Consider the following 16472-nt stretch of genomic DNA (forward strand, 5'->3'; position numbering starts at 1 on the left):
TCAAGGGGAATCCGGGCCCTGGGACACAGGTGCCAGGGTGGTCTCCCCACCCCCCACATCAGGAGCCGCAGATAGGTCCAGAGGCTGTTGAGGGGAAGGCGAGGGTGGTAAAGGAGGAGGGGTCAGCACGACTTGTAGGGCCTGAACCGGAGAAGGGAACGGCACCCGGAGTGCCGGAGGAATGGACGGAATCCATAGGGAGGAGGGTCCGAGGTGGTGCTACCTGGGGGATGACCTCCTTCACAATGTCCTTCAGGAACCCCTTCATCTGAGGGAAACACATGACAAAGAAGTGGTCCTCACTAGCTGTCGGGTCCCTAGGAGCCTGCCCTCTGAGGCACTGGGTCTCCGCTCCTGGTCAAAACACTGAGGCACCTGATGGTAGTTGTAGGACTGTGACTGGTATATGTATCATTACGGGGACAAAATCCCTGCACCGTAGGATCCGCTGCCGCTTCTAGATGGGGCTGGAATTGTCCAGCAAATCCCACTCAATAGTGAAAGCAATGGCAGGCCCTGAGCCCGATCCAAGATAGCCACTTTCCTGGCAGGCTCTGCTATTTTCTGCGCCAAGCACTGGATACAGCTTGGGTCTTGTGCCCAAAGCAGAGACGTGGACCTCAGAGAGCCCTGTGCTACGCGCTGAGCACTCATCCGGGTGGCTGCAAGTCGAAACATTGCGGATGACTGCCTCGGAGCGAGCTCCGGTAGGTTGGGAGCCCTCAGCACCTGTGCTGGTAGTTGTGCCGGATCTAGCCGAGGAACAACTCTTGGAGGTGGCACCCGACGAGTCCTTACCCACACAGGTAGAACAAGAGAACGAGCCTGATCCAATGACAGACTGGTAGGGCCCCTGGACCACTCAGCTTGGGAGCCAGTAGCCTGGGAAGGCCTCAGGTCTGTCACGGACAGTCCCGAAGAGCCCCCAGGCCCCTTGGCTTTGAAGTCAGGAGTCTTAGAGGCCTCGAGCCTGCCAGAACCTGAATGCGAGGAACCCTGATCTGTGGGATCCCTGAGTAAGGAATCTCAGTGCTGTGGAGCCATGCTGAACAGAGGTCCTACCTTGTCTTGACGAGAGCTCATCGAGATTAAGTCCTTGAGGTGGAGAGGGGGATAAGTGTGGAATATCTCCCTTCACCACGACAACCGATTATTTAATGCCCTGCGACCGAGAGCACGGCAGGCTGCACATGAGTGCCAGTGGGCCCCAAACACTCAAGACAGAGTACATGGGGGCCTGAGGCCAGGAACGAGCGGTCGCAAGAGGCAAACTTTGTGAATCCTTCTGCGGTCGACATGCGCAGGGCGGTGAGGCACTGAAGTAAATTTAAATGACAATTGAAAAAACAAACTGGGAGCAAGCAGAAAGCTAAAAAAAGGTGTCCGCCCTGGCTGCCAGGTCCGACACCGTCCGTATGGAAAAAGGGACTGGTGTGAAGCACTGGCGGTTGGGTCCATAGAGGGGCGTTCCCAGTTCTGGTGCCGCGACCCCACGCATTATACTAAATTTAAAGGGGAAGCTAATTTTTTCACTGGCAAAGGTTTGGGTATCGTCCCCATATTGGGGGACACCCACAAAGATGGAGGAAAGGGGATGGGACGTATGGTGTCTCGCCCACTAGTCCCTGGGGATCTGTCATCTATGTGGCCATGACATGGCCATCGCTTTTGGTTCCAATTCCTGGGAGTGGTCCAGTGCAGGAGGATCACCTGGATGAGGGGTCTTCAGGGAGTGGAAGTGGGACACTGGACGGCGTGACGTGGTATCCCCTTCCCTATAGCACCTGTTCGCCATTTCTTCCCGGTAGGATTCTTATAAATTCAATCCCCCCACTTTTTCAGACACAAACACTTTCTCACAGACAGCTCACTGGGAGAGAAAACAGACAAAAACCTGAGCTGTATACCTTACATTTGCCAATACGGTTAGGAGGGTCAGGAAATGACTGATCATTACACACAACTGACTTCAATCACACTTACCCACACCGATAAAAGACAAAGCACAAAAGTATACTCTGAGCAAGGGAAATCACACACGGAAGCAACGGTTCCAAGATGGCAGCTTAATACAAGGCAGAAGACAGCAAGACGGAAGAAGATTGCAAGGAGGGAAGTGCCCTGGTCCTTTTCAGAGAGAGGCCATTCCTTTCATGAGCCTTTGAGAATAAGAAACGCAAAGACCTGGAATCCAAGCTGAAGAAACCCGAACTGTGTGTCAGATGTACTCGGGACTCTCCTGCATCGATAACCAAGGAGGAGGGTAAAGGGAGCGTTTGCCGCTGTGGTACTGTCCTTGGCTACCACATCAATGCAGCGTCCATGAAGTCAGCACAGCCGGTGACTTGGGGAGACTGATACCAGACCGGTCTGTGTTGAAGCCAAGGTTGCAAGCGGCAACATTGTATAGAGAAAATTGAAGATAACAGTGTGTGAAGCGTATGTTACAAGTGTAAAAATATAATTAAATAGCACAGGAGTGACTGAACTTTTGAAGCCAGGGCAGATACCATAATTAGTGTGGTCCGGTGCCATGTGGGTGCTCATTCGAAGGTCTGTTAGGTATCCAACTGAAAGGTGGTAATTCTAAAAAAGGAATTGTGAAATCGAAGTGCTCCTGCAATGGGTCAACCCAAACCCAGTGCACATTCGAAAGTCTTCTATACCGGATGCTAACTGAAATTGGTCTGAACCTGGCTGACAATCGTTATATTATAGGGATCTGAGCATGGCTGAGGAGGATCCGTGGTGAATAGCGAATCACCTGAATAGAATACTTGTAAGAGGAAAATAACTTCATTTGTTTTGCCGTATCAGGTCCTCTGCATGAAGAGACTTTGGTAGGCAGAGAGACTTGAGCACAGAAGGCCCTGATGCTAATAATTCAACTGTATCCTCGTGCTAAAGAAGCCAGTGATTGTGCTACACTCGAGTGAATCGCCTTGTCCTGTGATAAAAAGGTGGGGAAGGGAGGCCAATGGCCTGAACATCCTGACATATCATTTTTGTGAACACTTCTTTTTTTCATAAACACTACCCCACTTTATTTTGTATTTAGAGGTAAGGATTGGCAATAGTTCCTTTTTTAGTATAGGCCCTTTTATTTTGTCAAGACAAAACTAGGACTGCATCATTATTATTTGATGCTCGTAGCTTGATCCCACCTGTAGCTTTCGGATTAGATGGGCGTTTAACATACCCTTGTTAAAGTTTAATAAACACCCTTGAACTGTGGTCACTTGTGTCTGTATTCCTGTTGATAGCATGCCTGCCTTACAGTATGTGGTGGGTGAAGTATCCAAACATTTGGGGGGCATTTCCAGTAATGGAGCACAGGCAGACTTTGCTAAGGCAATTAATTACAAAGTTGAGGTGGGCCTAAGAATGGAACAAGTATGAAATGATGTTAATGCTGTGGTTTGGGGTATCTAGTTCTTTATGAGGAACACGTTTTTACACAAACTAAAAAACTGCTCATGCGAGAAATGTTCAATATAATCTACCGTTTGCTTTACAGCAATTGCTTTCTGCCATCGCATTGGATGCTGAGTGTTCAGTTTCTAAACAGATGAAATAAAAAAAGCAAGCAGAATTTTACATAAACTGGCTTGATAAGTGCTCCATGAAAGCACACTAAATGGCAACGGTCCATACATTAACCTCCATTCACACGCTTGGTTTTCCTGTAATTTTCTTAATATATTAAAACATGTTTCTTGAAAGATTAATGAAATGCCAAATTAAATGCATTGTGCACTAATTTCATACGGTTATTTACATAAAAACATCAGACATAGAAACAGGAAATACTTATTAATACAAATAATGTCTTTCTCTGAACTGATATTTTTGCTCACCTGAGTGGCTTCAAGGATGAAGTCATGGATAATGATTTGCTCTTCATTGGAGAGGCACAGTTTGTCTCTGCTTATAAGTGTCACAGTGAAGGCCTCACAGTTCATGGATTCTTCCCGACTTGGCCAGTACACAAACTCATCTTCGGCCTAAGAAATGGAACAAAGATTTAACTCTGATCTGCTAAACAGTTCCTTTGACATTAAAAAAACAAACAAAAAAGAACCACACGATTACAAACAGCTTGGATGTGGTAAATGTCCGGTAAGCGCTGCATTCTAAATACATTAAATGGCTTAATTTCAATGGTTTCACTTTGGCTTATGTGGGAAATGTATAGCATTAGACATAACCTTCAATCAATTCATACTATAAAATGCGATTTACTGAATTAAATGGCTAGTTAATAAACGAAGAAGCATTTTGAACATTTGGATTTCACAATAATTATTTTTGTATATGCTTAGACAAATATGTAATATCTCAATAGAAGCCCATAATAAAATTGTGAAATCTAAATCAAACGTGACACCATTGTCATTATTGTTTTACATCTACACAACATGTCCCTAGTCTGGACCAATCAAAATGTTACCATTTTGCAATTACATTTTGTCAAAGGAAGAAATATGTGGCTTCAAAATCAATTTTATAATAACTTTCAGTACCCCAAACAACGGCTGAATCAATCAAACCAAATGGTGTAGTCTTCGCGCACATAACGTGCCACTGTTTTTTTAGATGACTGATGGTGTGGTTTGGCTGATTGAATATCTAAGACAATAGTTTAAAAACATTGCATTACAAATATCTATATTAAATATGGAACAACAATTATTTTAAAAAGTCCAAATATTTTGAAGTGTGGATCAACTGAAAATAGCTAGTTTATTTATCTTTAATTTTTTCAAATCACAAAAAAACAGGATCATAATATGCCCTGGGCATGTTTTCTCAAGTGGTTCAGTTAATACAATCATATTACGGTTGAAATTCCTGCTCTAATTAAACCAAGTCACATTTTGTTTTAGCAATTTGTATTCTTCTTTGGAAGTGTCTGTGAAAAAGGGACCAACGAAAACGAGTTTGTGGCTGTCGGCAAGTACACTTTTTTACTTAAAAAGACAGTGAGGCTCATCATGAGTTTGGCGGTAAGTGGTAGATGTGGCGGTAACATCATTACTGCCATTTATACCAAAACGCAGAATTACGGACTCTGATAATTCTACCTGCGGAATTACCACTGCCGGAATCACTGCCAGTGGAATTACCAGCGAGTTCAGGATGAATTTGCGCTGGGTCTAATTCCACCAGCGGATTTACCACCAGGACCAGAAATGGTATTTTCACTGCATTACAAATTGGAAAACAGCTAGATTACCACTGAAAATCAGCGGTAATTAAGCCAAAAACAGAGTGCAGTTACCTCCACCAAAAATGTGGAGGTAAATGCACACCGGTGATAGAAATTAAGTTACAGGAGCGCCCAATCCACTCAAGAGTAATATATAAGGGTCCACACCTCACCCAAATACACACCCAAGCATCATGCAGCCATCGATTATGATATCCACAACCTGCTACTATTCATCCAGCTACAGCAGCATGCACAAAACCAGCAGGGAAGGAGCCAGGCACCACAAATGCACAGAATACATGTGCTGTGGATGGCACCCATACCACATGCCCCGCCCCCCCCCCCCCCCCCAACTCCTTGGACACTGACAAACAATTAGTGACACTATATCTCTTGGACCGTCCCACCATCACAGACCTGCTCACCCTGATCGAGACCAGTCTCCAGAGCGCTATTGCCATCAGAATTGCCATCCCCCTGGTAAAGCTTGTGTCCGTTCTACACGTCTGTGCCATGGACGGATTCCAGCACACTGTTGGTATGATGCATGGGATGTTGCATTCAACTTTCTCAAAGATGCTGGAAGCCCTGGATGCTCTCATGAGGCATGCCCATTAGCACATCCCCATGCCCACCACACAGGTGCATGCAGAAAAGGCACGTTTCTACACCATTGCCCAGTTCCCCAACACCATAGCGGCAGTGGATTGCATGCATGTGGCATTAGTGCCCCCCCAGGCAATAGATCAGGCATACCGGAACAGGAAACAGTTCCAATCCATGAATGCTCAAATTACATGTGTTGCTGACCTCACAATCAGCCACCGCTGTGCACAACACCCTGGTGACACACAACGCCATGACACTGAGGAACAGCACCCTACCACTGTACATGGAAATACACAGAGAACAGAGTACCTGGCTTGTAGATAAGTATTAGTAGTCAATCTGACAAAGACATAGCACTGTGACACACATGGAGAACGCAATGTGAAGCAATATGAGCAAACTACAAGTCTCATATCAAGAAAGCAATGAATAGGCAAAGATATTTGACAGACTTACCACAGTACACAAACTGACCTCAGGTGACTCCACAAGACAGCCTGGCGTGCAAGGTAGCAGAACACAATCAGTGACTCCAAGCACATCATCTGCCAAAGCCATTCCCTGCTAACGCATGACTATGGGGCTGTACATGTCATACCACCATCTCCATAGTGTCAACTGCATGGGTGATGTGAACGCATAGACAAATACATGAGTGATTTCGCATACACTGTGAATTACCAAGTGCACTCTGTAGGCCAATACCCCTCCACCACAACTGATGCAAGGTGCAACCATCCACATCTACAGATAGGTGCACATCACCAACGGCACAATAAGCCCATATGCATGTACCTTGACACACAAACCGCCATGTCGAACACTGTACATTGAATTTATTGTAGTTGACCCGTAGTTACCCTGGCTGTTGACACTGGTGAGGAACTCTAGCACACAACAGGAGGCGGTCTATAATGAGGCCCACAGGTGGACCAGGACATTCATTGAGCGCACATTCAGGCTGCAGAAGGGTAGATTCAGGCGCCTCCACCAACTCATGTACAGCCCTGAATAAGTGAGTAAAACCGTAGTTATATGTGCAATACTGCAAACATCTGCATACAAAGGAACATACTAATGCCTCCAGATCAGGACCATTCCCCTCCGTCTCTGAAGAGGAAGGTGAATACAGGGCACCTCAGGACATATGTGGGAGGTGAGGGAAGAATGAATGGTGTGCCAGGACCTCATGGACAGTTTTTTGTTTTACTTGGCACATATGCACCTCTGACTTCACTGATGATTCACTGAACCATGTATCACCACCATAGAATAAATTGTGTAGACTCAGATTTATTTTCATATCAACAAACCCTGATCCCCAACTCCATCACCCACCCCACACCCTCAGTCTGTCCCATGTGCTGAACCACTAGCGCTTCCTTTTGTCCCCTTTTTTCACAGGCAGGGGAGGGGAGCATGAAACATGCAGATCTTGGAGCACCTGGGCAACGTGCTGGCCAATAATCCATCAGTAGAGGTGACTGACACAGAACTGAATGGCTCACTGCCCCGTAGGTGTGGCATGGTTAGATTGATTCCTCTGGCGATGGTCTCACGTGAGCCTGAGATTTGTCCAACAAGCTCCCTAACTCTCTGGCTAATGAGGGTGTTACTTGCATTTGTGTGCACTGTATTCTGGGAGAGACAGCCAATGACCTGCAAATGGCACAATTGCTCTGGTGCGATGGCATGTCTTTCAGCCTGCTGTTCCTCGATTCTGTCGAGCCGTTTCCAAATTGCCTGCAGTGTGGGGCCCTGCACTGGATCAGAAGATGGTTGTGGGCCCACAACCTCATTGTGGGCTGCCTTGCTGTGCATGGTTATCTGTGTCCTTGCACTGCTCGAAGTGGATTGTACAGCGAGATGGGGAGGGGGAGGACTGCATGGGCGATAGGCTGTGCATGGGGGAGGATTCTGATGAGCAGTGTCTCACAGGTGAACATGCAGGACTGGAATTGGATGAGGAAGACTCTGCACGTTGGCAGCAGGTGCAGTGGGCTGGGCACAAGCCTAGGTGTAGTCAGCACTCAGGCCAGCATGCAGTGGTGGTGGTTGCCCCTGCTGCAGGTGGAGCTGAAGCCTTCATAATGGCCTAAGAAGGTAGTGGAATCGTGGCCTGTGTGCCAGTGGCCATGAAGGTGGATGGCACAGCCACCTTTCATTTGTTTTGAGTGACACTCCCACTCCTATCCGAGTCATGGTCTGTGGCCTTTGTAGCGCTTGCTGCTGCCGGTGTGTCCGAGGTACTGGCACTTTCAAAAGGTTCCTGGGTGTCTTGTGTCTGTTGGGAGACATGAATGTGTGCATCAATACTTTAATGGAAATGTGTTAGGTTTGTTGTCATGTAGTGTCGTGTGTACTATGGGGTCACAGGGTGCTAGGCCTGCAGGGGGGCATACTTCATATTACTGACAGCATGGCAGTTTATAGCACTGATTGATGTGCGTGTATATGGCCAGTGTGGGTGTTGTATCTTGCTTGGGCCGTGCATTCATGTGCATCATTGACATACTGGGTCAAGTGTTTGTATGTAGGGCAGGACACATGTTGCTTGAGTATCCTGTAGTACTGTTAGCTAAGGGGTGCCCTGCTAGTTGTGGTGGAGTCATGGCGACATAAGGTTGGAAATTGTCTCCATGGGGTCATTGCAGCTACTGGTCAGTTGCAGTAGTTGGTTTGAGACACATGTCCAGCGGTATTCTTTGCTTTACAGGTGCCACATGTTTGGTACCATGCTTGCTGTGGTGTCTGTGCATGGGAGACCGGTGTGCGGGCAAGGGTAACTTGTGATTTGTGTCAGTCCTTTTTACTTGCAGTTCGATGGTGGTTGTTGCGTATGTCATGCCCTCATCATCCTACTTGGTTGGGATGCAAGGGGGATCATGGCTTCAATGACTCAAGATGTAATGGCCTGCAGTGTCACATGGATGGTCATGCATTGTCAGGGTTGCTGTTGCATGGATGCACAGCAGTTTGTGTATGTCTACATGCTATTAGGGCTGTGCCGTAATTGGCTCATCACTCACTCATGTACTCACCAGGTTTTCCCTCGCTGCTGGCTCTGACCTCAGCAGAACACACACCCTCCAGACACACCATGTGGAGGATGCAAGGGGCCATCTCATTCCATGGAGTCAGCTCTAGAGGGTCTACTGTTCCTCCACCTGTGGTAGCCGTCTCCCTGTGGTGGTTTGAATTACGCTGCAGACACAGGCCTTGAAGTCGTTTCGCTGCTTCTTCATGTCGTCTGTCTGACGTGGGATATGGCCTACAACCACCACCTTGTCCCTAATGTCTGCACAGATGGAATTCTTGTGATACTGGGAGGTCTTCCATTGTTGTGACCCATAGAGCTCCTCAGAATGGGCCACCACCTGCTCCGCTAGGACTGTCAGTTCCTGATCATTCAATTTGGGTTTTCGCACCCACATATCAGGAACCCTGGACTTGGCCTTCCCTGCAGACATGGATTGTGCTTGCTTGGGGACAGATGACACTCCTACAGGTTGATTTCCAATGGATTGTGTGTTTAAAGATGGCCGCCACAGTACTTCCTATTACTGCAATGATGTTCTTTAGCACTGACTGACCTAGCGGTAACAGTAATTCTGCCGAATATGGGCAGATTTACTGGTACTGCCAATGGTGGATGCACGCTCCTGCCAATCTGTAATACGGCATTGATTCTGCCACACACAACAGTGGTAGCGGTAACTCAGTGGTGGTGGAATCACTGCTGTATTACCGCCAAACTTGTAATGAGCCCCAGTTTCATAAAGTTTTAGCATTTAATTAAAATGCTGGATTTTTTAAAATAATTATTTAAAAACAAAGGGTTGTTCTTACTAGTTGCATTCTTAATAAACTGAATTATTATTTATTTAAAATGTTAGAATACAAGTATTTGATTATATTGTTAGTTACATTTTGTCGATGTATAAGTTGGCTTCTTTAAAAAAGTATCATCTGTTACTTTAAAAAAATGTTTTTATAAGGTTTGAAATGTTTATTGATATGGATTAATTTTAAAGAATATCATTTTTGATTTTTAAGCCAGTTCATGCTATTTCAAAAAATGTATTTAAAAAACATGGAGGTGTACATTGAACTTTGAATGTGGAAATCAACTTTTGATTCCTTTTAGAACTACTATATTTGGCCTCAAATTTAAAACCATCTCAAAACGGGTTCTTCCTAATGCAAGGCTAACATGAATAACTATTGCTCCCAATTTTCAGTCAACCAGATGACATGCTGACATCTCCAATGCTGCTGTCCAATGGCCAGTTTAGTTTGGACCTTTGCAAACACTGAAGTTTGTTGGATTGAAGATTCCAAATTGCCTGAAGACTACTTGATCCGCACTTCCTTTGGCATTTGAAGTACAATAAAGAATCACTGACATTCACATCTAAACAAATAAATGGTCTCAGAAACACATGAAGGCGCTTTTCTTACATTTTGTTTTACAGAAGCCTGTGAAACACCAAAAGAGAACATTGTCAGCTTCTGAATAATGAGAAGTAATATGTGTCCCGCCTTTCCAAAAGTAGCCAACACATCAAGTAACATCAGCAATGAGATCTCGAACACATTTGTATAAGTGATGTGTTTTTACTTTTTTTAGGAATACAAAACGGACAGGTTATAAAATATGTACATTTTTGGAAATGGCATAACAATATCTATAATAGAATGCTCATCTGATGAGGACAGGCTAGCCTGAGCTTTTGTGATTTTTATTAACATACAATGATGTGGGTATTTCTCTTGCTGAAATGCAGGTTTGCTAGTAAGTCCCGCCTTTCATAAATGCCCCATTCCTAAATTATAGGGCACACATGTGCCTTCCCTGAGACAGCCTTAGGGCACCATCATCCTCCTCTCTGTAGTGGCACAGGGCAGGGTTAAAGGTCATACCTGCATCTTCAACCAATGATGGAACACAAAGTACCTGCAAACAGGGGCGTTTTTTTATCTTCTGTGCTCAGATCTAAATAGTAATTGTATGCCTTAATCTGCCTGCAGACCAGGGTCGGACTGGGATAAGAAATAGGCCCGGACACTGAAAAAAAAGTGGCCCACCCCTCGCCTCACAAAAGTGGCCCACCCCTCGCCTCAAAAAAAGTGGCCCTCAAGCCATCATCTGTGAATCGTGTCAATTCACGACTTTACAGAAAATGCTACTTATGGAGCGTTCATGAGTTTCCCACATTACATCACAGCTCATAAAATATCGTAACTTTGCATACAAGAATGGATCACGATATGTATCATTAATATCTGTGTGTATAGATCCATATTGTCAAATTACTGTGAATGCAAGCAATCGTCCAAGGCCAAATGATAATATGTTATTGTATAGCACTTACGCTTAAGCTCTTTTTTATAGAACAAATTTGCATACAATATCACCCAACCTGTGTTGGTACTCATTTATCGACCTAAGAAGGATGAAAGGCTGAGATGGACTTGCTGGGATTCACACCTGCAGATCGAACACACATCGCAGTAGCGAGCGCTCAACCCACTGAGCTATCATATCGGATATAGTAAAATGAGCAATTATTATTTGGTGATACTGACAAAGCCTCACACAGTTTTGCAGCTGTTCAAACTGGTATACATTTCTTACATTTTACAGACAGTTCTCTGCTTAGCTTGTATAAAGATGCTTTTTATATTCTGCAAATTCTGTGAACAAGCAAGGTCCCTTGCACACCTTACTAACATGGGGCTGCCGCGGCATAGCATCAATCACAGTACCTCTTGGCGCCAGTAGAAACCAATTCTCCAAGGACAGCGCAAAAACATTTTCTTTTTCTTTAATCTCCAAAGGTATCCCGAACTCCAGGGAAGCCTCTTCTCGAGTACGCCTCTTACGCCTGTCACTTCTTCTTTACTGTAAGGTTCCATGTGCGTCACCACGCAAAGAGCGTTAAGAGGGCCCTTCCTCTAACGAAAGGAACTCCTGCTTGCCTGCAGTCGAAGGATCGCCAATGGTGCCGGGCTGTCCTTGGGTTCCAGCAACGGCAGGCTCCAGTGTAATACAAAACACTGGGAGGGATCAGGCCGGGCTGAGGCAGCTCCGCCCAGCATTGCCGCTCCCTCCCAGTGTTTTGTAACACTGACTGCTGCTGGCGCCAGGGTGTCGCGGCCGGGCCGCGGCAGTTGGCCGCCGGCCCGCCGCATTTATCAAAGAAAGGTAACACTTCAGTGTTACCTTTCTCTGCATCTGCGGCGGGCTGGCGGCGGCGGGCGCAGGGCTGCAATTGCAAAGGATCTGTAAGTTGCTTACTTACAGATCCTTTGCAACTTGCATCCATCCGTCCGGCGAGGCTGAGGCCCTGGGGGCTGGTTCCTGAAGTGTGAAGGCTTCACAATGAAGCCCATGCCTGGGCCGAAACCGGCCCACATGGTCTTCAGGAACCGGCCCCCAGGTCTCCAGCCATGATTTTACATCGGCCACGGGCCGATGGGCCGACGACCCAATCCGACCCTGCTGCAGACATGTACATCTTTAAATATAAGCAATGCCTAGTTGTGGTATGGTGACTGACAAGAGAACACAAATAAACAGCCACAGCAACTTGATATCACACTAGTGTCAGCTCTGTAAAGCAGGACCTAGCTATGAAAGGACTGCTGTATATTGTTGACTTGGCTGACTGTTTACAAAGCTGGGTTGTGGAACAATGGCAGCGGGCTGCCTCTTTGATCTCCATGTAGAAAGAGCATCATCTACCTTCAGGGCTTAGGACAGCACCAATATGACAAAGCATCTCTCACGCCAGGCTGATGACTACTGGAGTCCCTTTAAAATCAAATGTATGGAAAGAAGGTGGAATTAGAGTAGCTAAGGAGGAGAGGTGGACTGAGAAAAATGTCTGCTCAAATTGCTTTCTGTTAGGGTTCGCTTTATTTTCCCGTGCCATTTCTTGTAGGCCATGTACTCTGGGTTTGATGCCCTAAGGCAAAGAGATTAGACCCCCTCAAGCAGGCTTTCTTTGGACCAATCCACCATGGAATTTTGCGTAATAAGGAGATGGGCACCCCCTCATTGTTTGATTTATATTTGGACTATTGCAAGAACAAGAAGGACTCACTGCCCCTCTGTTGGGAGTAAAGTCTCCAAAGTCGTCTGCAATAGAGGTGAAGACTGAAGATATCTAAGGCAGAAGAAAGCTGGGTCCACTAACCATCCTCAGGAGACCGTGGGGGTGAACTTCTGCTGGACCGCTCTACTGGCTGCACTTGAACCAGGATCCTGTCTGCTGGAGGTGAAGGACCCCACTTTAGGTGCATTCACCTCTGAAGAAGAGTACCATCACAATCAGCTTAGAGAGGTACAGCTTTCACTTCACGGAAGAGGCCCAACATGGCTGAAACACATGCCTGGGGTTGCTGTTGGTACTCATGTTCAGAGGGCGATTGTCTAGCATTTCGTTGCTGGACTGCCCAAGTGGGTGGGACCAGACTGATCTGCAAATTGATATGTCTCCTCTGTGAAAAGTACAGTGAGGTAAAACGTGGATGTAGACCATCCCAGTGTGCACCTACCCAAATAACTGTTATTCAGCCATGTTAGTTCTTGGTAGAGGGCGCTGCCAGACCGTTTTGAGTAGAACCCTCAACTACTTCAAAGTGCATTTTATTTTCCCCACTGGCACTCATCACAAAGGCTTAAATAGCAGAACACGAGAAAAAGGGCATCTTACAACCAGAAAAAAATGTGTCTAGTTGACTAAAAAAAAGGTCGGGCTTGCAAGAGATGGTTGCCTTGGCATTTTCTCCATGCCTAGGGCCATCAACATCATACAGACTATATATATGATCATTCTGAGGGCTCTCAGACCAGGCAACCATAGACTTTAGAATATTTGAGATCCAATGGTCACAGGAATTGATTGAATATGACGCTTTCCATGGCGTATAATGGAATTCATATTAAACAGAAGACAGTGTATCAATGAAAAACAAAATTAGATAATGCAATATGTGTTTATGCTTCCATATAAAAAGGGATATCGAACAGTACAACTTCTATGTTTGTATTCAACACGAAATGTTGAGAACATTAATTGCAAATCACATAAGAGGCTTAGTACATTTATGTACAAAACTGTTTGCTATTTAGGTATTACGAATAAAGGCAATACAAACAGCACAATGCTGTCACATGGGACATAATATATTTAATATAGCTTTTATGCACTGTGACCCTAACCTGTGAATTTTGGTTCCATTAAATGACATTTTTATGCAGAGTACAACTTTCTTGAGAACAGGAATGGTTACACCCACTGTAACCAAGGCATTAAAAAGGCTAATGAACAATTGTTGTGTTAACTTGAAAAATAAAGTCCTCGTTAAAAGTTACCAAGAAAGTACACTAAATGGGAGCTTTATATTGGATTCAGATCAATTACTTAGTCTTGTATTTTTAAGAACAGTAGGTGGTCAATAATTAAATAAGCATTCTTAATGACTTCTAAACCTAGTGGAGCCATAAGAATTAATGCAGAATATGTCTGTTCCATTCACGTACACCATTAAAAGGTCATTTTGTTTATAACGTGTGGCAATGTTGATAGCAGGAGCCCAGCAACACATGCAATTCTAGTCAAATAAAAGAATGTGCTTAAAGAAAACGTGATTAACAAGAGGGAAATAAATGATTTAGTTTAACTTTATAACCGTTTGCCTGAATTCAATGGGACAAGGTGAACATCCCCCTAAAAGGACATTAAAACGTATGAATAACTCTTACCCATGCACCCAGAAAAACACAGGATGCCTTTTGTATTCAGAATATTCTGGTGAATCTAAATGTATAATTATTATTATCACACCGCAGACAGGGCCGGTGTGACAATCAGGTTGCTCGAAATGTAGGCTACATCTCATGATACAAGCTTGCATTCCCAGCAACTTCACCACTGCGGACACCCACACCTGCCATCTTGCTTCCCTCTCCCTGACATCCTTGTTCCCTCTTCCTCCTCTGCTTACCTCTGACTTACCTCTATGTATTGTGGCAAGGCCCCTGACCACCAGGGAAATCAAAGAGGGGCTCCGCACAGAGGCCTGCTTTACATTTCCATGGTGCCCATGTTGGGTTAGTATTTGTTGGAAACAACAGGTTGTGGAAAGTATGCAACTCATTATTTCAGACAAATATATTGCTGCCTAACAGCAATAATCACCTGGCCCGAGGGCTGCGCCAGCTAGTACTCGTGCTGGACAATTGCATTGATACCAGAGAGAAGGCTGTTACTGGCCAGTAAAGCCCGCCAGTGAAGCCCACAGGGTAGGTGATTATTGCTGAATTTCACATGTCCATACTGGAAATTATAAGACAATAATTATACCAGTACAAATTAAATTTTACATTCCTAAGGGGAGGACTACCTCATATCTAACACAATGTTATGACAAAACAATTCAATGGCCAAATCAAAGCAAGGTGAATGACACTAATGGGTGTGAATAAGTGAAAAGAATTGATAACAGGATCAGTTCAACCCCAAAATGATATGTAAACCCATGCCACATGGGTGGAGTTTTTTGGGTATTTAAACTAACACATGAGAAGAGAGGAGAGTTTTGGAAAAGCAGATGGAGAGACAGGATAAAAGCAGATTTGAGCTTCAAAAATACTGAACAAGGTGACTAAGTCCTAAGGCACCTAGCCCCATTAAAAAGAAATGTACACTTCAAGGGTTTCCAATCAAAAGTTAAGTACATAGGTTGTTGTGTAAGTTTGATTTATTTCCTTTGTGCCAACACCTGTTTTTCGAGCATAGCTCTTCTTCAGGGCTCAATGTGATACAATGAAACTGCTGGAGAAGTTGGTCATCTCCCAATTAATCCATCACACTGAATCTGTTGGCCATCTCCACGACCACCAGCCTGGCTTCAGAGCAGCCAGAGGCACAAGAACAGCTCTCCTAAACACCTGTGACGACTTTCCCCTCAAACCTCCTTCCATTCTCATCCTCCTTGACCTGTCTTCTGCCTTTGACAGGGCCAATCACTCCACCCTCATGAATCGGCTACTTGCAAACCTGGGCATCACAGACCAGGCACTGGATTGGTTGACCTCTTTCCTTTCTAATTGCCCCTCCCAAGTGCAACTGGGCTTTGTCACTCCTCTATCTCACCCTCTACTTGAAGCGTTCCTCAAGGCTCCATCTTCTCACCGTGGCTTTTCAACATTTACCTCGCCCCTCTTGCACACCTGATCTGCACCTTATCTTCTTATTTCCAATGTTATGCTGATGACACACAGCTCTCCTTTAAGCTTCCCTCCTCTCCTTCCTCTCTCATTCCCGACTGACTGCTATTCAGGCATGATGTGCAGATAACGATCTCTGCCTTAATGCCAGTAAGACTGACATTATTCTCATTGGGACTCCTGCCCCCCTCGCTGCCTCCTACTCTCTGGCCGGCCTCCTTGGGGCCCCCTCCCTTCTCCTTCATGTGAGGAAAACAACCTGGCAGTCATCTTCGACTTCTCCCTCTCCTTCTCACCTCATATCGCTGACAATGTCAAGAATTCTCTTTTTCAGTTTCACCTCCTCAGAGGCATACTCCCTTTCCTCACCTTCTCCCAGAAACTCAATGTCTACAGAGCTCTGTATCTCTC

The 16472-nt window shown here is 45.3% G+C and overlaps 1 protein-coding gene across 2 annotated transcripts in view; it reads right to left on the bottom strand.

Moving 5' to 3' along the window:
- Positions 1-16472, bottom strand: part of PTPRG (protein tyrosine phosphatase receptor type G) — a 1528043-nt gene that overhangs the window by 103648 nt on the left and 1407923 nt on the right. For both annotated transcript variants that reach the window (XM_069643751.1, XM_069643750.1), the window contains one exon: positions 3858-4004. In XM_069643751.1, the coding sequence (XP_069499852.1) occupies positions 3858-4004 (147 nt within the window). The remainder of the gene's footprint in view (positions 1-3857; positions 4005-16472) is intronic.

The sequence above is a fragment of the Ambystoma mexicanum genome, chromosome 2p (genome assembly GCF_040938575.1).
Source record: "Ambystoma mexicanum isolate Mex_15411 chromosome 2p, UKY_AmexF1_1, whole genome shotgun sequence".
NCBI lineage: Eukaryota > Metazoa > Chordata > Amphibia > Caudata > Ambystomatidae > Ambystoma > Ambystoma mexicanum.